The sequence below is a fragment of the Notothenia coriiceps genome, unplaced genomic scaffold (genome assembly GCF_000735185.1).
Source record: "Notothenia coriiceps isolate Sejong01 unplaced genomic scaffold, NC01 NC01_scaffold00000339, whole genome shotgun sequence".
Taxonomy (NCBI): domain Eukaryota; kingdom Metazoa; phylum Chordata; class Actinopteri; order Perciformes; family Nototheniidae; genus Notothenia; species Notothenia coriiceps.
The window spans coordinates 3,000,413-3,023,374 of record NW_011333040.1 but is presented as its reverse complement, the minus strand read 5'-3'; the positions used below and the strand labels follow the sequence as shown (position 1 = coordinate 3,023,374).

Genomic DNA, 22,962 nt, shown 5'->3' with positions numbered 1-22,962 from the left:
GTTTGTCGTGTTAGAAGCTTAGCTAAATGTGAGCTGTTTACTGGCATCCGCAGCTTGTAATGAGGGACGTTTTACTGGGCAAAGTGATGTATGTGGTGTTCCTTCCTCTTCAGCCGCCCGCTCCTCTCCACAGAGCCGTGCAGAGGGGCTGCAGGGCTGACTTATGGTCGAGACAGGAGACTGTTCGGCCTTTTATGTCCCTCAGGACGGCATCAATATATCACTGGCTCTTTAGATTTACAGCATCTTGTCATTAGAAGTTATTTGAGTGAAGTAGACGTCGGTTTTCACATGGCCTGCATGAATTTACATGTCTGAGTATGTATTGAGTAGTTTTTGTTTTACTGGTCAGCGGGCTTGTCATTTATTTTTGGCTCCAGTCCTCTCTACGGTTCACAGCTGAGTCCCTGCATTGGTCCAAAAGTAAATGGAGACATTTGATTTACAGTGCAAGCACCAACTTCATTTTCAAATCAAAGGGGATCATTTAACAGTTTTAGCCAAAGTGTCAGCCCTAAAATATGACCAATAAGATTTTTTTTGTTGGAAGCTGATATAAGTGCAGATTTACAGCCTTGGCCCTGCTAACGAAGGCCCTTAATGAGCAGCTCAACCATCCACTTGTTTATGGAGCCGGCTGATTGACAGGCCAAGCAATGGAAAAATAAAATTGTGAATGAGGAATTGGATCTGTCCCCTCTTTGCTATATCAGCAGGGCCCTAATGCAGTGGGGTGAACTTTGAAGTGCCCTAATGGTCTTCATGGTCCTTTAACCATGCAGGCTTCTATTAAGGGTGTCAGTGGAGCCTGGCTGGAGCAGCGTGACCCATTAGATTTAATGAGTGCTGTTCGGGGCACACTGGGCTGCTCTTCCTCCTCTCTGCGAGGGTTTCTTTATCTCCTCCACCTATGTTTCATACAGAAGGGGAGTGAAGAGGCAGGCAGGGGGGATGTCTCTTTAACTGGCGGTCCATTTTGTAATTTGGGTGCGTCTGATTGTATCAGTCCTGTGATGACCTGGAACCTCAGTCTGCGTCAGTCTGATGGTCTCACTGGGGACATGATATTTAAGCCGTTTTTATTTACTTCTTATCATCTGTTATTAAGGCAAGCTTGTTTGAATTAATGATATAAGAATGAAGTTATAATAACATGATATTGTTTTAAATTTCAACACTTACTCACAGCTATCTATCAGAGCACTTTCCTAACAAGTAGTAGTTAAAGCCTGACATTGCTAATTTCTCTGTGCCTTGGACTTCCATTGCCCACAACTACTAAAAACACATCAGTACCTCACTCTCTTGCACCAGCTTATCAAGTGCTTTATTTTCTATGAGCAAAAGCCGTTTAAATACTGCTGAACCCCAATTTGCAGCTTAACATTTTCCCAACAAATGCACAATTGTGTCCAGCTATTTATGGGGATTCGGAAAAAATATTGAAAGAGGGACTAACTCGTGTTTGATTTTGGTCTCTTCACAAGATCTGTTCACAATAAGAAAAATACTAAACATTAATAGAAAAAGGTGTTTTTTAACACTGCATTAAACAATTTTTTTCTATGTACGCAAAATGTTGACATTTGTTATAAATATCGTGAAGGGTATAAAAGTGACAAAAGGCCATATACAGAAATATATTCGTATAAGTCTACCCTGAAGCAGGTCCTCGTCGACCCCTTCAATGCAGTCCTATTGATCTCCAGTACGGGGGCTGAAGGCTTTAGTGGGTGACAAAAGAGTTCTTTTCAGTTTTCCCTTTCTCATGCGATCAGAGTGCTCCAGTTAAACTCTTGCACAACTCTGGAAAAGACACCAATTGTTGCTGCGAGCGAGCAGAGATGGGAGCGCTCCAACATTCTTCACAGGGCAGAGACCAAAGCAATGGCAAGATGTGAATTGGCACAGGTTTTTTCCTGGCCATGCCTTCTCTTTGTCTCACGTTAGAGTTGTCCTAAGTTGTTGTGCCTTCTGTGGATGATATTTAGCAAACGTTTGAAATAAAGGGAGGATTGATTACAGACGTTTTTTTCGTTGTACACTTTTTGAAGTCATTAGAAGTGTTTTTCTGAGGACTGTTTTGTTGCATGACTGTGCTCGTTTTCAAAAACAAAGAACATCTGTGTGAAATGATGTTTAATGCTGTATTGCATGACAGCTTTCTCTCGCCTCGACCATAACTGCACTGTTAGCCAAAGACCACCTGGAGGTATTTAAGTCCCATTCAAACTATTAGGCTTAACTCTGGACTTAGTGGCTTCGGCAGAGCATCCCATCTGGAAGCTGCTGATGCAAGAAAAAGAAATTGGATCGCATATTCACCTTCAAACACAGGCTCACACACATACACACACATAAATGTACTATATGCATGTTTTTATCAGTCATTGATACCTTACATTTCTATAGTTTGCTAATGCACGTTGGTCGTATTGAGTTCTTTAAGTCATTGTTTATCAGTCTTGCTTTGTATTTTTAAAAGGATAGTTTGACCTTTTTTGGAAATAATCTGCTATCTTGTCATGTTAGGATTTGTAAAAATGACACATCGTACTCTAACTTGTTAGTTTTCCCAAAATATTGAACTAATCCTTAAATTCTAACACTCAGACTGTGTCCGAATATTATCGATTTTTACTGTATTGTTCCTTTTATTTATTCTTCACATTTTATTTAAGTGACCTAAATCTTTTATTTTAGGACGCTAAACTTTTGCTACCCTAACCATCCCAGAATGCAATGTTTCACATTTTATAGATACTCGTGTGACACTACAACACCAGTCAGCGATGACACAAAGTTGTCTGGAATATTGGTTTACTGCTTACTGTCTTAGTGTCTAATACATCTTCAGTATGACAGTCTGTTAAGACTATGGGTGTGGTTCGATTACATTTGGTTTAAATGGGCTGAAAAAAGACAAAACAACTGACCAAGCAATATCAGAATTTGGGGTTGAGTCGTCATACAGTGAACTGCTGAACAACATATTTGTCAGCACAAACAAAATCAGAGAACTAAATATGGACTTCCGAAGGAGAGCCCCCCACCCTCTCTGCAGCCTCTCACCATCAAGAGGACTGAGGTGGAACAAACCGACATTCACAAGTTTCTAGACCGTCACATGACAGAAAACCTGAGCTCAGCTTAAAACTCTTGCAACAGTAAATAAAGTGCTGCAGCAATTATTTTCATCACAGTGCTGAAGACGGACGGAGGTAACGTCAGCCCCTCACCCTACAGTGGGACTCATTGAGAGGCCTGCCGTGTGGTTTGGAAACACCACGCAGGCCCAGAGAAAATCCCTTCAACATGCCATCAAAACCGCAGAGAGGATCATCTGCCCCACAGACACACTGCAGGAGGAACGCACAGGGCGTCCTCAGTGAGCGACGCCACCCAGCTCTCTCTCTGCTCAGGTGGAACAAGTCAGAAAATGACACAAACAGGACGAGAGCATCCCCACCTACAAAGCACGCTTAGAAAAACTGACTGCAATGACGGCAGTGATGGAAAAGACAACAACTCCCATGATCCCACCTCAATGTCATGATTGCACTCTTAATGTATATCGTTGTAGTTTTCGTTGGGTTTGTTTTTTAAATTGTTGTGTATTTTTATTCAATCACAGTACTTTCAAAATGTTAAACTTCACAATGTATGAAATGCAGAAAGATGTTGAGTATTTGACACAAAAATGTAACTTGGACAGTATATTATGATGATCATGTATGACTTTAGAGGTTACAGTAGGTAACTGAGAAAGTTGGAAAAGAAGAAGAGAAGAGATCTGAACTCATTCAAACATTGGAGATTCATTTATTTGGAAATCGCTTTAAAACCAAAATCAACAGAAACAGCAAGTGACTTCTGTACAGACACACCTTGAACAAATGTTAATGAAACTGTTCATGGTGCTAGTATATGGACGGCCTTGGGAGACAATTCAAACATTAAAAAGGAAAACTCCAACACTGTAAGTGCAATAACTTATTGCAATGGCACATTATATAAAGTCACAATCAGAAGTAGAAATACTTGATTAATATACAAAAAGCTGCTTAAAGCCATAAGAAAATTAGAAAGCAATTTTGACCTTGGTAAAAGTCCAGAGCAACTCTTAAGATTAACACACACAAATTATTTTTACATTTCTTGGCAATATTACTGTAATACTTCAATGGTTTATCTCTGGAGGTCCATTATTTGACAAATAAGCAAAACAAATGTACACGCAAAAGAACAATATCATTTATATTGTTCACATTCTCACAACATTATAACTATGGATTTCAATTGCTTTATTTCAGTAGTATCAACACGGACGGAGCTGCAGAGGAGTGGAGCGCTGAGGGCCGGCCAGCCAGAAGACCAACTCCACAAAGTAGGAATCATTTATTTGACCACATCCTGTTTTCATCTTAAACATCTCTCTGATAATGTTTTTATTTTGAGTCGTCACATCGAACAAAGCCTTTATCAATTAATGGATTCAAATATTTCTTGGTTTCATTTGAATGGACTTCGTTCTTTCAGATGATGCAATTTTTTTTATTCTGCTAATAAACCCTCTGTGGAAATGATATTAACCGCATGAACACTAATGTTATAATAACCATTGTGTTCTCACCAAATGTACTAACTGTTGACAGAAAATAGCTTAATTTGAAGGCAAAAACAATACATTTGATCACTGGATGATATAAGTTATCTAGAAAATAAAAAAAATCCTTTGAAAAAAGGAGGAACTTTAGGGCTGCAATAAAGGGGCTACAGAAAATGTATAAACAAAAATATTTTTAATAATTTTAAATAATCTTACAAGCAAAAAGGGCAAATGTTCTCTGGTTCCAACCTTTCACTTTGTGGCTGCTTTTTTTTGGGGGGGGGTTGGTGCAACATAACAATATTTGAAGGTGTCCCCTCTTATATTTAATAGATTTGGATTTATCTGGCGTTTTATAGATCAAACTGTCAATGGTTTAAATACCTACATTTAATCTATACTAATAATAGTCGTTGGACGCAATCCTACTTTCATGCATAAGGGCACTCGTATGTTAAAATGATCAACCACCTCTGAGGAGCAGAACCAGACTCTCTTGCCATCATGCTGCCGGGGAAAGGAAACGGATATGTAGCCAAGCGGGCATCACACAGAGATCAGCCAAAGACTAATGAAGCCTGTCTCTAGCCTCAGCTTGCAGCCCAGCTCTGGTCACAAGCGTTTTCCTGCGGGGTAACGCACAGAGACACCCATGCAATCACGGGACATATCCACCACATTCCTGCAGCCCGGGTCTAAAGTCATCACATTACCTAAACATTGCAGAATGCCGTTGATGCAGACCTGCCGTCTCTGGCATGTGACGAATCTGTGAGCGAGCCACAAATCCAAGAGTCATGTCTGCTGAGCCCTCGTCTGAGCATGACTTGATTGTTACAGCGTATTGACCTGTGTGTGCAGTGTGTCCTCACTGTGATGTACTACCGCTTACTTTGAGGCTAATTAAGTGTGTCTATTCCTGTTGGTGGCTGATTGAAGCCGACGTAGCTAGTTGGTGTTGAAGGCTGCTGCTGTGCGTTGCTGTGCCTCGTCTGCCAGAGGAGACGGTGTTTCCTGTAACCTGAGGCCCGGGCCTAGCAGGGGAACCTGTGCAGGCAGCCCTGGGGGAGGAAATGACACGTTGGTTTGAAACTGCTGCCAATCCAGTGCCTGCCCTCCTCCCAGAATAAATTGGCACAGGCCATGTCTGCTCTCACTCAGTTAGTCTCTGTTACCTTACTGCATTCAACCTCTGTCCTTCTTTACAGGCAAATAAACTACCCGGTGGAGCCTTAGAAAACTTTTGAAGTTTCTTATAAACCAATTATTGGATGCAATGGAAAGTGACAGAAAAGTAGCTCAGCATCTTGGTGTTCATCTGAGCTTGGCCTTGTTTTTGAATGGCTTTTAAAACACAACTTTAGATATGTACTTGAACTCATTTATAAAAGTTATTATAAAGTATAACAAACAAAATGAGTGGGGCATGATGGGTGGTATAAACAATAAGGAACTTAATAACATAAGCTTAGTTATTAATTTATAATACTGCAGATATGACTAGCTTTGGCACTGAATTTCTGTATTTTTATTAACAAATCCTGTAAACCATATTTATTATATTGCTTATTCTCAATTTCTGAAGGATACCCAGTTTATCAAGGACTAAACCCCATATTTCAATGAGACCTGAGAAATCAAGGAATCAAGAATGAACACAAAGTCCTAGTAACATCTTCTTCTTCGTCACACCTCTGGATTTCTCTCACTTTCAGCATCTGCGGACTGTCACAGTCACAGTTGTTATCTTGGTTGCGTTGGCCGCTGTAATGGCCTCGGTTATCTCCACAGTCTCCCCCCTGTTCATTTGACTTGCGTTATCATTTAGTGCTCTCAGGAAAACTCCCTCCTCCCCCACGCTGATGGCTGCTCCAGAGAAGAGGGCCAATGGGGGCTGGGTGGACTTGGGCTGAGACATCATGTAGCCCAAGAGATGGCTGCACTGTGTTCCTTGGCCTTCATACGCAGCGCAGCTATGCTGGAAGACTTGCGGTCTGGATCAAGATTAAGATCATAGCCATTGATTCCCCCGCTCATCCCGGCCCCCCCAAAAAGGTTGCCCATATGCGTCTGTCCCATGTGGCTGCTCCCTGGACTGGGCACGCCCAGGAAGTCAGAGACGCCTCCAGGACCGTGAGGGTGAGGCGGCATGCAGGAGGGCACGGTGTCGCAAGGCACCACGCAACCTGGCAATGGAGAGGCCCCGCTGCTGCCGATCCACGAAGGGTTCTGGATCTGGAGGGGAAGAGCAGGGATTATGATCAAGATCACATGTCAATTGGTCTTTTGGAGGGAAAAACTGAGAATCTGCATTTGTACCACTTTTCAGTAGCATTATAGCAAGTTTCATCTTAATGTTGAGCTACCCAGCACACAACTTTAATATTGTAGTTCATTCTGCTCTCATAGTGTTTCTGTCACTGTGTTCAATAGAAAAGCTCAATATACAGTACATCACCTGCTCGACACCAAAACACAGTTGGCAACTTTTGCAGGCTGTTTTGTGCATTTAAAGATGCTATTTTGCATTTATTGGCTAGTAGGGAGGAGACGACAGCATAGAGCTGCCTGTTAGACCGTAACTTGGGTTGTTTGGGTTGCGGACTTAGTAAATGGGTTGGCTTCTCTAAGAAGTGAGATAATGTTGTGTCCTTAGTGAGTATTTAGTGGCGCATTTAGCAAGAGTCCAATATTATTCTCAAGAGAAACCAGTTAATATTGGACTTATACTCACCAGATTGCTAACAAATTTGTCGTATAAATGTAAAATATGACGCTTTTGTCAATGTTGTTTTCATAATTTGTTTCAGTTGCCTCTAGGTGGCCAGAAATATCTGTTATTTTGAGTTTAATTTGTACCTGAGCGTAGTTCTCGGGCCGGGTCAGTAGAGGCAGCTCGTAAGCAGTAGAGAAGTGAGTCCGGACTTGCTGCATCTGACCGTAACGCTCCCTCTTCCTCCACTTGGCTCTGCGATTCTGAAACCACACCTGCAAGAAAACAATCCAACAGTCAAAATTCAGACCGGCCACTACCAAACAATGCTTTATTAAAACATTAAACACATCTCTCGTATCTCACATCACGTGCGAACACAAGTAGACTTTTTTCTATTTGCAGAGTCAAAGCTATCCTCTTCCCCTCAGCAAGACAAAGTAAGAGTCTGAGCCACATAAGATAAAGATAGTGAAGCAAATAAATTCTGCTGCACATGAAAGTCCATGCCCAGGTTTTAAGACTTGACGTGTCTTTAAAGTGCCGTCCAAATGGTGCAATTGATGTGAAAATGGTGCGTCTCCCCTGGTGCTGCACGGATCCGCTCCTCCCTTTGATACGCAGGCGTCTGCCTCCCTTCAGGCTGCCAGCGTCGACAGATCCACATCTGGGCCTGTAGCCATTCATAAATCACTCTGAGAGAGGTGTGCTCTCCCCCACATGTCAGCACAGTGGGATACAGTGGGGAATCCCTCTTCATAATCTATGAAACCAAAGTTCAACTTTTGACCAAGAATATATATATTTTTTGTCCGTCTTTTGAGATTATAAAGTACTGGATGCGGTTTATGAAGTATGTTGCTCTTCTGCAGAAGGTTGTGGGCTGCTTTCAGATCCTGCTGACAGACCAGGTGCAGGTATATTAAGAACATTGCTCCTGTGGAAGGCAGGGCATGAAAGCAGGAATAAATGGTGAAAGAAGGAGTGATACGAGATAAATTGTGTATCCCAAGAGAAACACACTGAAATATTTTTACTGCGGTCTCGGTATTCTCCATCCATGATGTGTAATGTCATTTACTATGCTCTTTATGTGCACACGTCATCTGTTGTACGCTGTCCTGAACGTTTATAGGGGGAGTTTGCATTTCTATGGTTTAAGTGGAGGGTTTCTTATGATGTAAAGAAGGTTAATCCTTTTGAGACAAATTTGCTGCTTTGACAGAAACAACAAAACAAAATAGATTTGACTAAGATGAAAATGAGCCTCAGTGACATAAGCTTTTGGATATTTATATAGATATCTATAGATATTTAAACTGCTGGTAAACAATGCATTTCTTTGCCATTTATTTAGTTTCCGTTATGCTTTATGTGTCGAATGCTCTGTATTGTTTCAATTTCAGTTATTTGTACAACTAAGTGGCCAAACATGACTGTTATGCTTTAGAGTTGCAAAAATCCTTATTAAATTATCTGTAGAGAACATTTAGAATTTTTAGCAAAAATTAACATTCGATTGTTCCAACCTTTGAAATATGAGTTTGCTGCTTTTTCCTTGAGGCCAGGAGCCCCTTTTAGTTATATCCTCCTTTCCTTAGCATGCTACTCTTCCTTTATATAATAAGTCATAACTTTTTGCTAAGCTTTTTTTCTACAAAGCTTTCTCACAAACCTATAAAGTCAAATGGAGGAGCTAAGGGGGGTACTGGACGTCTCCACATGTTTATTTGTACGTATTTGTTGGTTGTCTGAATCTTATCCTCCCAAGAGGGAAAGGGAAACTTCTTCAAAGAGAAAAGAGAGAGCGATCCTGCCTCGACTCAGGGGTTTTAACTTGGGATTGTGGGTTGATTCCCAGCCCAATCAGCTTGTGGTTTTCACAGTCCTGACATGCAATTTCCCCTCAGTCAACCTCCTCAAATCCCCCCTCGTCGCTCTTTTTTCTCTCTCACCATTTCTCCCAATCAAGTTAAACACAATGGAGTCAAGTGACAAACATGAGCAATGTCGCACAAAGATATGATCCCATTTTGAGTTTCTCTTACTGAGCAGGAAAGAATTTTTATGAAATTGGATAATAACAACTTTAAGTGCCACAACATGCACACAAACCTCAATTTTCTTGACTAGAAGTAAATATTTAGCTGGGTAATTTTCAAAGGAAGTACCATATATCGCCTCCACAAAGCCAACAAGATCCTGTACGAGGGAATGCCAAGGGTGAGCGAGAAAATTGCAGCCAGGAGAATGAGACTAGCAGGACATTGCCAAAGGCATCAAGAGCTGCCAGCCGGCAAATTGGTGCTGTGGGAACCAACACACGGGCATCGGTCACGAGGACGTCCCGCACAAACATACTTGGACGTACTCAAGAAGGACGCAGGAGCACAAAGTAACAATGAACTGGCCAGATGTATGGAGAACTGGCCAGATGTATGGAGAACCGGGATGACTGGAAGCAACGATGGAGGGCTCATCTGTGGACGACCTAGAGAGAGAGAAGCCGCTGACTGTTTTTGCAAGAAGGTGACGTAAAGAAATGTCGTCTGACTCCGACATTCCTCGGGTCAGCTGGTGAGATTAGAGGACAGCTCACGCCTGAAAAGTGGTAAACTGATATCCGAGGTTGTGGCTGAACCCCAATGTCAAGGTGAGGGGTTGTTGCCCTTTGAATTATATCATATGTTTGGAGGGGGGCTCACAGTCTATGTGATGCTCCCTTGAGGATTTGGGGGTCTATTATTGTTTGAGGTTTAGTCATGTATTTCCTTTGGTTCTTCATCAGTAATGTGAGCTCATAACATCACAGGTTTCTAAATATAATCCTCAACACGAAGGGCCGTGTTGAGTGATCAATGCAAAACTCACCAACAGTTGTTTTTAGTATTACTGTAGGAGGGTTTGATTTGTCAGAGGTTCATGTAGCCTCTAATGTTTTACTAGACAGATTTGAGCATCTTATTTTCCCTCAAAAAACCCAGCAACATTTGAAAAGTCATTTAACAAAACAATCCTCAAAGATATATTTTTTTGATCATGTTTCAGAAGTTGCACCTCTTTTTCCTAATCCAAACAAAGATAGTAGCCTTGCTAAATTTGTTCAAAAGTGTAACCTTTTAATATAAAATATTGAGATTTATTTTACATTAATATTCTTAAACAAAATAAAGTGTGATATTTGTGTGCACTTTTCTGCCTGCCAAAAAAAGCATGGACGAATGTTATATCGGACTTCCTAAATACACCTCAGGAAGTGTATTTATTGTTTTGTATATTGTATTGTGTAGCGGATGGAGTATATTTATTCAGTCTTTTAGGATTCTGAATTCAGTGGTTAGTGTTTTTTAAAAGTTTCAAAGATCACCAGGAAATCAGTAAAAATAAAGTTGGATCATTAGCTCTAGTAGTGACATAGTGACTCAAATAAAATGGTAATACATGAAAGGCACAAACTGTGGATAAAGTAAAATGTCGGTAAGATTCATGTATATTTAAAAGCTGCTCCACTCTTCTTTTTAATGAAAGTGTTATCAGTTACCAAGCTGTCTTCTTAATTGTGATGGACCGTGATAAACCAACTTTAATCCTTTACTCCTAATCTCTTTGTCGTACTCCCACCTCTCTGTTGAAGCTCTTTCTCTCCCCCTCCAGCCCCTCCCCCAACACACCGCCGACCCTTCGCTCCATGTCCCTCTCCTCCCTCCTCCCTTTTAAGTCAGCGAGGGGAAGTGGGGATATTTGAAAGTGAGATGGGAGAATGTTCAAACTGGAGCTTGTTTTCATTTCATGTTTAATTTCCTGACGCCTAAGCCCTTGGCTTTCCGCAGCTAACCCCTCTGACCTTTGGGAGGCGTGCAGACGAGAGCAGCGGACCCAGCGCACAGACACTCACAGAAAACACATGCATTTACCTTGTTATATATACACAAGATTCAAAGTCAGTCACTTACAAATGTGTTCTTTTAACGTGGACACTCACACACTTACTGGAGCCTTTTATAAACAAGGAAACAATGTTTGAGGTCATACATGGCCCTTGTCTTGGTTTCTGGTGTACCGAGTGTGTCATGTTTCACAGAGGGTTTGCTCTACGTAGCTTTGCCTTTGAACAGCAGTCTGAATGAGGCTCAAGCCAAATAGTTTGGCAGGAAGATCATTCGAGGAACATTATGAAGTCAGATGTGTCCTCTGTGGCTCTGCGTCTCTTATTCCCCGACTTGTAAGTTCATTGGAAAAGAAAGCTAGGATTTTTTTTTCACAATCAGAAATTAAAATAACACAAAATCATTGTTTTTCGCATAATATTAAATGCTGATGCATCCTACATTTGAAGCCCAAAAGGATATTTACCAACCGCAAACACTTACTGCTCTTCTTTATTTTATCTAGCAGACATCTGCAAGGAAGGTGGCTCAGAGCTCAAAGTGCTTGGCGATGATACAGTAATTGCTAAAGATGTTGACAGCAAAAGGCAGCTTACAGAGCCATTAAAGAGCTTTATTTATGCTCCAGAGCCAGCAGACGGAGAAAGAAAGGAAGAGGGAGAGAGGGAGGGCAGAGTGCACAACTCCAAAAGCAGCTTTGAAGTCCAGCCGTCTCACCTCATCTCTGTCATCCAGGACCAAGGCGATTGATAGACTGCCTCCGCAGTCACTCAGACACAGTCTCCTTCTCGAAAGAAAGTAGGCAGTGTGGTGAAGTTCAGGTCTGAGGTTGAGAGCTAATTGTACTAAATAAACTAGTGGCAGCAAAAGTCACAGATGTGATTACGGAAAAATGCAGCCCGACTTTATGAAGACATTTATCATCAAACTCAGGATGAAACTGTGGGACCTTGACACTGGCATTTTGGCAGAAAACATCTGTATTTGAATGGCTGTTGTTATGAAGATGAAAAGGATTCTCCAATCGCTTGCCAAGCTTCGAGTGGCCCTTGGTATTCAACAATTGGATATCCCTGGACTTTGTCTTGATAGACCTTCGGTTGAAATTGTGGGGTTTAGTCTTGATTGCGTGTACATATTTAGGTTCTGATTTTAAAAGTATGGGTCAAACCTCACAGTGACTCAACAGAGTCTGCTGTGGGCCTGTCCTATGAGGAAGTTAATTACATTCATCTGGGGAATAGATGGGTCTGTGTGAACGCAACATGAATGTACTTATTTTACTGTACCTCCGCGAGGACCAGACCAGGTTCTCTGTCCCTGACTATGTCTTGGTCCAGGCTGGGAAATTGAAAGTGACATCTCAAAATGTTTTTTACATCCTCGCCAATAGCTTTGATGACTCTTTTTTTCTCTGCATGTGTTTTCCCCTCCCTGCCTGAAGAGTTGTGCGGTGAAGTATTTTGAACATTGTAGTGCTGGGGAGAAACCCTTGGCCTCTGACCTTTCAGCAGAGTCTGCAGCATGTAAGAGCTAAGAGCAGAATATTCCCTTAGTCCCACCCATCCCACTCTGATCTACAACTGGCAGGCAGAAAGAGAGAGGAAGAACAATAGGCCTCGCTGTCTGAAGCTCCGAAGAATCTCTGTCAACATGCCAGTCTTAACTCTTCCAGCCCTCTTTGTCATTTCTCTGAGTGGTTATTAGCACGCAACATTAATAACTACAATCCTTCAACATAGCTCGTGGAGACCGTCCTCTCAAGAAGGAACAACACTATTTGTTGTTTAACCAAATGCCCCAAAATGACTTACTATACCATGTCCAAAGTGACAAAGCTCTTGAGTGACTGTAGTAATTTTGATGATATCAAAGGAGGAAATCAGACCGTTATACACTGGGGCCGGGGTGGATGGAATTGTGAAACCGCCGTTTGTTTTTTGTTTGTTTTTCAAGCATGATGCAGTTTGTCCTATTCCTTAACAACATGTGTTATGGTAATTATTGTAACCATGACAGCAAATCTCCTCTAACCTTAACAAAGTAGTAACTTTTTACCCAAACCAACGTGTTTCCATGATTCTTATGTGTGTTTGTGCCTAAACCTAACCAAAATGTAATCCTAGCATTTTCACATCATCAACATTTAACAGATGTATTCTAAAAGGTTATTTGGAATGATTATGTTTTCAGAAGATCAGAAACCTTCTCATTTAAGAGGACATTTTTAAATGACATTTTTAGTTTTTGAACTTGGAGGACTTGTTGGCTTTAATCAATGCAGAAAGGAGTTTTTCACGTGTAACCTGATGTTCTCACCTGCACACGAGCCTCCGTCAGATCTGTCCTCAGTGCCAGCTGCTCGCGGGCATAAACATCTGGGTAGTGTGTCTTCTGGAAAACCTTCTCCAGCTCCTCCAGCTGGTAGCTGGTGAACGTGGTGCGATTGCGTCTCTTCTTGCCTTTGTTGCTCTCCACCTCACTTTTGTCCAGAGGGCTGGAAAAGTCAGATCCCGTCCGCTCGTTCAGCCCCTTCTCGCCCGGCGCCTTCAGGTTCAGGTAGCTGCCCTCCATCCCGGGAGGGTCGCCGCTTGGGACTAACTCGGACTCTGTTAGGCCGCTGTTGTCTTTTCCTGTAAATATTAGATGAATAAATACTCAAAAAGAACGTGTGGAACGTTACAATCAAATGTCATTTGTTCTCTTATTTTTACACATGAAGTTTAGCTTACAAGTTTGACCATTGTTTGAAATGAATTGCCTCACATTGGACTCTAACTGAAGGTGTGTGGTTTAAAAGTAGCGGCTTTAATGAATGGCGCTGTATGTTTGCCTTGTTGGAAATTAAGGATTTAGGGTTTCTGGAGTTTGACCTTTGCTCGAAAATGAAAGTCAGGACATTCGGTCTCTGCTTCAAAAGTCTTGATCTATTCTGTATGGAGTAAATCACTGAAGAGCCCCTTTAAGTATTTGATGTGGATTGACAGTACTACTCTGAAAGTTCAGACCAGACATTGGAGATGTGAAAGTTTAGTTGTGACACTGTTTCAAATACAAAATAAACCTTTGAGCAGTTTCAGTTGACGTGTGACTAATTCCAATCGTATGACTCGACCAAAACAACCGTTGCAGTTTTCTCAAAAGGTTTAAGTCTGGCTTCAGATGCAACACAAAACATATTTATTCTGTAATATTATTTTAAAACAAGCTATTGGAACCAACGTTTTTACAGCTGAAAGAATAAAGCCACATGTTGTCAGTAATAGTGCTATAATCATAGTTGCTACTCTATAATCAACTCTTCAGCAGAGCCACCCTTTCTTTTAAAAGTGGCTGAATAAAACCGTGGTGCCTCACGTTGAAGCCAGGGAGTGTGTCTGCTCATCATCACATTACAACATCCCCACAAGATGACATTCACTTAAAGCTTACATCACCTCTGTTATGTCTTACTTTAAGGTTCAAAAGCCCTGTCTGTTTGCAACAAGAAAATAAATGCTATTTCTGTTTGAAAGCTATGTCACTACACATTGGCGTGACCTGTGACACAACCCTTGAAGCCCTCTCCCTCACATCTCTCAATCACGCCACCTGAAACCCGAGCCACGCCAAAACCCGAGCCACGCCAAAACCCGCTCCATCTCGAGCGGTGTATGGCGGGCCTTGTGTACGTCTGCCTGTGCCCCGCAGCCTTGCCCCTGAGATGTAAACAACATTGTGTTTGTCACCTTCAATTTCGAGAGAGTCCATTTTGTGACAGACCTTGCTCTGTTCCTGTCAGCCCTTGCTAACTTTTTTGTTTCCTTTTAGGAGATGAAGAAAGCTGTCCCTTCTCCTTCAATAAACAAACAGCTGTATGAATAAATAAGCTGAAGGGGTCTGGTTGCGGGCCAGTGAGAACAGTGTGCTCTGTCAGTCTCTCTGTTTGCCTTTCCTGCGACTGGGCACTGGGAGCGCCCGTCCTAACTGTGTTGGTCCCAGACCAGCACATAATGGTCTTCTACATAAACAGACTGCAATTATTGCGCAACAACAGCATTACTTTACTCTAAAAACATTTGTCGCTGACTTCTATCAAGTTGAGGATAATTAACTTAATAGTTAAGCGTTTTACTTTGTCGCTTTGCATTTTTGTTAAGAGTGATGTCAGTAATGTCCTGCTGTCACTCTCAGCAACGCAGCGCAGCGAGGGAAAGAGAGCTGACACCTTGTGGCGCTGGTGACTCTCAGAGCCAAGTGATTTAGTGGTTAGTAAGACGACTGAATAGTTTTAGAGTGATGAAGCTAGGCGGTGGCTGACTACAGCGTGCCTGTTTGTTTTCATGGATTACTACGCCTTTGGCTATGTGTTCCACAATGGGATGTCAATAGTCATCCTCTCGATACCGCAGCAGCCCCCCCCCCTGCTCTCCGGTTCAGACTTGCCCCGATAGAGACGCTAATGGAACAACACAGCTCGCCCAGCTGGAGTTCATGACCTCATATCGTTGTGGCCCACCTGTCAGACCCTCTTACAGTCTCCACGCAGGCAGATGTACTGACATCACCTTCTACCCCTGCACTGGCCTCTAATGCTGGAGCACCGTGCAATATTTTCTTTTCACCCCTGGGCAGGAGCATGCAATGTTAAGAAATAATACAGGTCAACTCCAGGTTCCTGCTTGGCATGTGCATCTGGGAGAGAAAATGCAGTCATGCCCCTGAGCAAGGCATATATCCTGTAGGGGGAAGATGGTGGGATAGATGTTGCAAAGGTTTGAAGTTGGAACCTGCATTGTTACGTTTAATGGAATTGTTTGACATTTAAGGAAATAGACTTGGATGGAAGAGAATAGTTATACCACTTTAATGTTAGTACAGTGAATAAAAGCTACTTTGAGCAACTGTTTACTAGCTTAGCATAAATAGCTGACAATTTCCAATTTTGTCATTATGTGACTATTTATTTCGATTTAGAAATAAAGTTTGGCACGTAACCCACAATAAAAATTGTAAGGAAGTTCAATCAACAAGACATAAATTGTTAAATGGTGAGTTCTAGAGGTACTGGTAGTCAGAATTTGTTATATTTGCACCGAGCCAGGCTAGCGTTTCCCCCAGTTTCCAGTCTTTGTTCTAAGCTAAGCAGCTTCATATACATTATCAAGAGTGGTTTCAAAAGTCTAAACTATTTAAACTTTTTCTTTATGGTTCTCAGTCTTATACAGGCTTCACCACAATGAAGAATCTACTTTGCTCTAATCAACATCTTTCCTAGTACTCAAATCTATCTTTCTCTGTCACGCTAACAACACAGTCCTTTGCCACAAACATCTTCCAGTAACTCGCATGCTGAGCTGTCTTTTCTGCACGCTGTTCTGGAAAACATAGCCATCACACACTTTCTTTTGGAGCCAAGATTCCACTGCATTGGCTCCATTTATTTGGCATTCAGAGGAATGTGTTTTTGACTGTTCTAATTTCAGTATTCGTCGATGTACTGTATAAATGCAGCGAATGCTACTGGCTGATCCTGCAATTTGCCAAAGTTGCTCTGTGACAAGCTGCAGACCTCTTCAGTTAGCCGAGGTCAGATGTTTACTAGGGTCAGCAATTTAATCACTGCTGAAAACAGAGAGAAAACATCAAAGTGTAATTTAACTGGTTGTAAAGCAACAGGGCACCCTCTCAGTTTTTATGGAATGGGACGGGGAGGGTCAAGTGAAGCCAAATAAAAGAAACACTATAAATTAGTAACCTGGGGAAGGGTTAATGACCAAACACTAAATAGGGAAGGGAATGCTTTTAAACAGAGTGCTCCAAAATGTTCTCTCAAAACAATGGAGGCTGGCAGGAGTCTGCCACTATGGCTCTCCACTTATCACACCTTATATGGAGCATATAAAGTCAAATATTGGCTTTGGTGGCAAATCAATTTTATATTCATTGCTGGTTCGCAGACACGCTTAGGGCTGGATTATTTTTCCCGGAGCACAGTCATGATGTTGACTGTTGTTTCCTCAGAGAAAGGGAGGCTCCCAGATGTTCCTGAGGAGAGATCTATGCCAGCGGCTCACGCAGGAATGCCGATTCCCTGGGAAACCAAAAAATCTCTCTGCTCAGCCTCAGCTCCTGAAATATTGACACGATCATGACCTCACTACTGTCAGAATACCTTGGTATACCTGTCACTGTCTCATATCAAATAGCTCAAAAATAGTTTGAGATTAGTTTTTTTTATGGAAGGGAAAACAAACCTGTAAATCATCTTGATAAAATTATAAATTGATAAAAGCTTTCATTTGAAAAGTTAAGTGTTTGCAGCTAGATGCATGCCAAAATGAATAAATGTCATATTTCAAGGAGTTTGTCCCTGAAATATGACATTATGTACTTTATTTTTACAGTCCTAAGAAAAAACATTAACCTTTTAAGGTGGGGATCAAATAAAATTATTACTATCATTATTATTATTTCTAATATGTAATAATATAGCTTAAATGTGGTGTTAAACATTAAGTACAGAAAAGGGGCATCAAATTACTGGAATGAAGAAATGAGAATGACAAGGACTTGAAATCAAACTAATTATACATTATGTAATTAATCACGTGTTAGTCTCTCCCTGTCTGTTTTCATGAATTGGTTCCATGACCACATTCATACTGTCTTCAAACTTGCCTTGAATCCCAGATTTATTAGGTATTTCTGTCTCTTTTCTTCATGGAGAAGCATAAAGAAAGTTTGTGGTGCAGGCGGTTTCACACGATGATGACTTGGGTTACTTTTCACCCCTTGCTTTAATTAGATACAAGCAAAATGTGCCGTTTCCCTCTGCTGAAAGCAAGCTGAAAAAAGCAAGCTGAGAAAGAGAACTATTGTAGTGATGGACCAAAAGGGGATTATAATGCTTCTGTGTTGCCCAATTGCTTCTAGTATTGTCTGTCATAGTTGGCTTTTTAAAGTTCACATTTCGTGACAAAAAGTCAAATGTGTTGTCCATATAACATACTGTGTGACCAAACGTTTGCATTATTCAACAACTCCTGCAGAGGTCAGATTAGGTCATTTATAAGAATCTAGGAAGGAAAGGTAAAGAACCAGGGCTAGCCTCAACGTGAAATGAACAGGTCAAAATGTGCGCCAGCTGGTTAAAGTTTCCAAAGCATCTCTTAAATCTGTCCTGCATGCAGTTCTCGGGTAGGGCATGAGAGACACATTTTTGAGTGGAAATATGAGGCGTTTTAAGACTTAAATGTATTTTCATTCAGTGGAAGTCAGGTTTGTTGCAGGTCACACATTTGTACAAACCCTTACATTTACACAAGTCAGAATTCATCTTTGCAAGCTTTCTCATTATATATTCAAATGTATTCTGGTTCACAGACTCTCGCGGCATGATCACAGGTGTCATTCAGACTTTAACATGGACACAATGTGTTAGTCATCAGTACATGCATATCCTGTGACATCACTTCCCCGAGCTATTTAACATGTAGAGTACTGTATTTTGACAGGAGGCTTTTCATTGGCTGCCAGGACTTTTTGTGTGTTTTGTTTTGGTTTTCATATACAGAGAAAATTGTTTTACATATCACAGGATGCTTCAAATCCTGCTGAAGGGAGGAGGGGTTACTTAAAACTTCAAAAATGGACAAAGCTGTATGTTATAAATGTTATTTCGTAAGAAGACAGAGGATGAGACAAACAGCCTTTAGTGAACACCAGTGCTTCCACAAACATTGCATTGTACATCAGCAATGCAGAGCTCAACCTCAGTGTCAACTACAGGCCTGAAAGCACCATTATCTCTACTTTTCAGATGTTTCCCTAGATGCCCTTACGTTCTTTCAAATTAATAAAGAAAATGTAATAATATTTTCATTATATGTTAGTGTTTACAAAACTAGGGTACCTCTGTGGCAGAAAGCAATAATGGTTTAAAATGATGAAGCAAAAAAGATTATTTCAGGCAATGAATGTCAGAGCGATATATTTCAGTAAAGCACTTTAGCTTGTAAACAGTTATTCCCACACGTGTGCGACACCCTCTCATTTCTTCCGAGGCCCTCAAATCATTACCCAATCTCGATGTCCATTTCTGACACATTGTTTATTTATACTAGGTATTGTTGAGACGGGGTTATGTAAACCAGCCCCACTTTGTCATCTCAGGGACCCTCTGCATGGCTTTTGAGATCTGATGTTTGGGGAGTATGAATAATAACTATAGGAGCCAGTAATGTGCATCTGCCTCAGATTAATTGCAAAGCTCTCCTGCAGGGCTGACCTGCATTCCTCAGCTCTCGATCAGCCCCGGAGTTTTTATTTCATTCATCGCTGTGTGAGCAGGTAGACGACTCCATCCCTGCTGTCGCCGTGGGACAGTCCCTGATTAAAATGTACTGACAGAAACAAACCCGCCAACCTGAGCTACTACTGTGCAGAAATACATAGTCATTTAAAAGTTAGGCAGTAATCTTCACAAAACTCAATATTGCAAAACAATAGTAGATGATTTTAGAGATCCAAGATATCTTAATATGTATTTTGGAATCACTTTTAAGCCCTTAGATTTAAAACTGTTTTTCTACAGCTGAATCACTTTGTGAAATCAGAAAAAAGTGTTTTTTAAGAAACCATTTGCAAAAAAGTGTTCAAGTGTTCTAAATTAATTGTGAAAATAAGGTGTGAATATGAAGCAGCATATGCCAAAAAATACATCAAGTAACTAATAAATGTAATTCACTTATTCATGCTTTTCTTATCTTTGCATGCTATTTATTGTAAAAGTTAACACATTAGATGTTTCACCATATATCTGAAACATTTTATTTTCATTATTTGCTCCTTTTTGGTGTACCCGAATACTATGTGACATCTATCAGAATGACTCTAAACGTTGTGTTGCCGTGTAAACAGTTTTACAAGTTGCCAAACAGAAAACTCCCTTTGGGGTGACTTTTGTCATCATGATGGAGATAAAGCATCAGCTTTGAGCAATATATCTCCCATTGCGGACCACACATAACAGCAAAAGCCTGTTGACGCCTGAGGGTTTGGCAAAAGCCCAAAGCATCTTCCCCAGAGCCACGATGCCTTCATCTGGCTGCAACATTTTTCAATGATAACACTGCAGAGCTCTCCTCGAGGGAGGCATGTTGCATTTAATGGTGGTGTTTAAATGGTTCTGTCAATGCACTTGCCAAATCCACTCACTTTTAGTGCAGGGGGGCTGCAGTGTGGAGGAATGGCTCTTCAACTCCAGAAAAAAAGTGACAGTTCAGCTTTAAATAAAGAGTGACTCCAGTTGTTTCTCAGGAAAACAGATTACTTTGCACTTCTGATGTATTTTGGCAAAGTGTGGAACTGGCTACTGCGTGAAAAAAAAGTACTTATTCTGCAGGGTTATTTATAATTGGTCCCTCTGAGGAGTGTTAGGGAAGTTTAGTTTTATTGGTTACATCTAACTCTTAAATAAACTTCTATGCATCAAGAATTTAGTGTTTTTAATTTGTTGGGGCTTAGCTTTTTTAATAAGCTACTTTTTTTATTTAAATGTTTTTTTCCACTACGAATCATCGTTGATTCAAATGTATATTTAAAGGGTTACAGCACGAGTGATGATGCACATCACATTTCGGCCACGATCACAACAGATGTTTTCTTACGTTACATCCGCATTATGACAAACATCTGGACCTGAAATGTATATTGGCGCCAACGGGTCTATACGCTGATAATTTATCAAAATATTATTTTTAATGTAGTTTTTCAAGTTAGATATATTGTAAAAAAAAACACTATTATTTAAAGTAAATGTGTACATAAACTCACTTTTTATTGTTGTTAATCTCTTGTGGGTCTGTTGTCACAGTACTTCGTCTGCTCAATAAAATAGTTTTATTTTCTGTTTATGCCCTCGCGTCTCATAAAAAGGACAGTAAATGGATTGTTTTCTTTAAACAGTTCTGCATTTGCAGTGCTACAGATCGTCGGCCAACATAAGGCTGAAAAGCTTTCGTTTTAAATGAATACTATTAGCCAACTCGGGACGTCCAAGCACTCTAAACGCTCACTTTAAATGTTTAAATTCGTAACTTTCTTTTATTATGAATGATGGACAAATTGAGAGTTCTTGGCCTATAAATAGATATATTTATTCAAATAAATGTTTGTTTCCTCAGCAGTGGAATAGTTTAGCCCGTCATTAGTTTATTAATTTATCATTTAAAAAATAACTTCTGCAAAAAAATTAAAAACGCAAAAGACACAATGTAGCCTACTTCGCATTAAAAAATCGAATTAAAATAGTTATTTTTTCCCTAATAGAGATTGGATTATTGTGTACGTGCGTCTCTGCTCGTTCCTCGCTGACTTCTGAATATTAGAATAATTCATGACCTGCATGTATTTGTCAGTGATGAAATTAGTTTTGCTTTCTCTGGACTAAAACAAACTGCAGCTGTAGGCCATGGAGATCAGAGCCCTGATGCTGCGGCTTCAGGGTAAAATTATAAACTTCTATGTGCATACGTCATGATCAGAAAAGATAAATGGGAAAACATCGATTAAAAACAGTTTAAAGAGCTTTTGCAGGACACATCTCGTAGGAAATCATTTGCTTTTATAACGCGACATTTAAAGCCCAGTTTGGAATCACTGGGTAGGAACTCTTACTTTCCCTGGAATATATTTCAAATATATTTTTGTGACTAAATCGATTGTGTCTATTAATGAGTTATTCCAAGCAAATGTTATCTGCATTTCGAAAGGTTGCAAATGGTATATTTAAGGGGTATATTTTTTCTTGTTTTAGCTCACAGTTGCCATCGGTAGTTTTTAAATAAATAGTAACTCAAGTTAGCCTACATATGATGTGATTTTTTAACAAGTTGTGTTCAGTTTTTTTTATGTAAGTCCTGGTGGGTTTACCCTCTCCTCCTCTCTGCTTTTCGCTCACACATAATTACCTTCACGTTCAATATTTCACACTACAGTCCGTTTCCATTAAACCTGCCAATCTCCCCTTTTCCCCCACATTTCCGTGAACCTGATCTCGATATGTTGCCTCAGTTTAAATTCAGTGTTTCTCTCATGGCACTCACCATAGCAGGGGATGAGGCTCCCGTTGTGTCCGCTGTCCGCGTGCAGCTTGCTTCCTTCGGGCGGAGTTTTGCAGCTCGGTCTCTGCAGGAAGAGCTGGTATTTGTTGAAGCTGCCCTCCTCCGAGCCGTCCAGAGACTGGCACTCGGTCTGGAAAGGACTGCGGGACTTCTCTCCGTAAGCCTGTCCTTTCCCCGGGATGAACGTGGGGCTGTATTTGGTCTCAGAGCTCGGGAAAGTCCTGAACGGGTTCGCCTGGTGATCCCTACCCTGCGGAGTGGACGCGCTATAATATGAATCCATCGATGTCATATCGCAGTATGAGACGCACGCTGCGTTCATACCTAAAAAGTTATATTTAAAAAAAAAATCCTCACGGTTCTTCTCTCCCTCCCCTTCGTTATAGACGGCAGATATTCTCTTCCCAAATACTCATGCACTGGCAAACTCACACTGACGCGCTCATGCACACACACTCTCACGCTGCCGCATCTGGGACTGGTTAAAAAAATGAATCAGACGTTTTCCAGAGACTGCAGACTGAACAAATGCTAAAAGCCCCCTGAAGGTTTGTCGGGGTAAATAGAAATGCCTTGCTCAAGCTGATGCCGCCTCAGTAGCCTACAGTGAATCTGACACACACACACACACACCACTCCACACACACA

The 22,962-nt window shown here is 41.0% G+C and overlaps 1 protein-coding gene across 1 annotated transcript; it reads right to left on the bottom strand.

Moving 5' to 3' along the window:
* Positions 1-3,805: 3,805 nt before the first annotated feature.
* LOC104942814 (homeobox protein aristaless-like 4) lies at positions 3,806-22,962 on the bottom strand. Its single transcript, XM_010768116.1, has 4 exons — positions 22,297-22,962; positions 13,529-13,842; positions 7,469-7,597; positions 3,806-6,844 (listed from the first exon to the last, which is right to left on the bottom strand). The coding sequence occupies exons 1-4, from the start codon at positions 22,634-22,636 to the stop codon at positions 6,527-6,529; spliced, it is 1,101 nt and encodes a 366-aa protein (XP_010766418.1). The 5' UTR covers positions 22,637-22,962; the 3' UTR covers positions 3,806-6,526.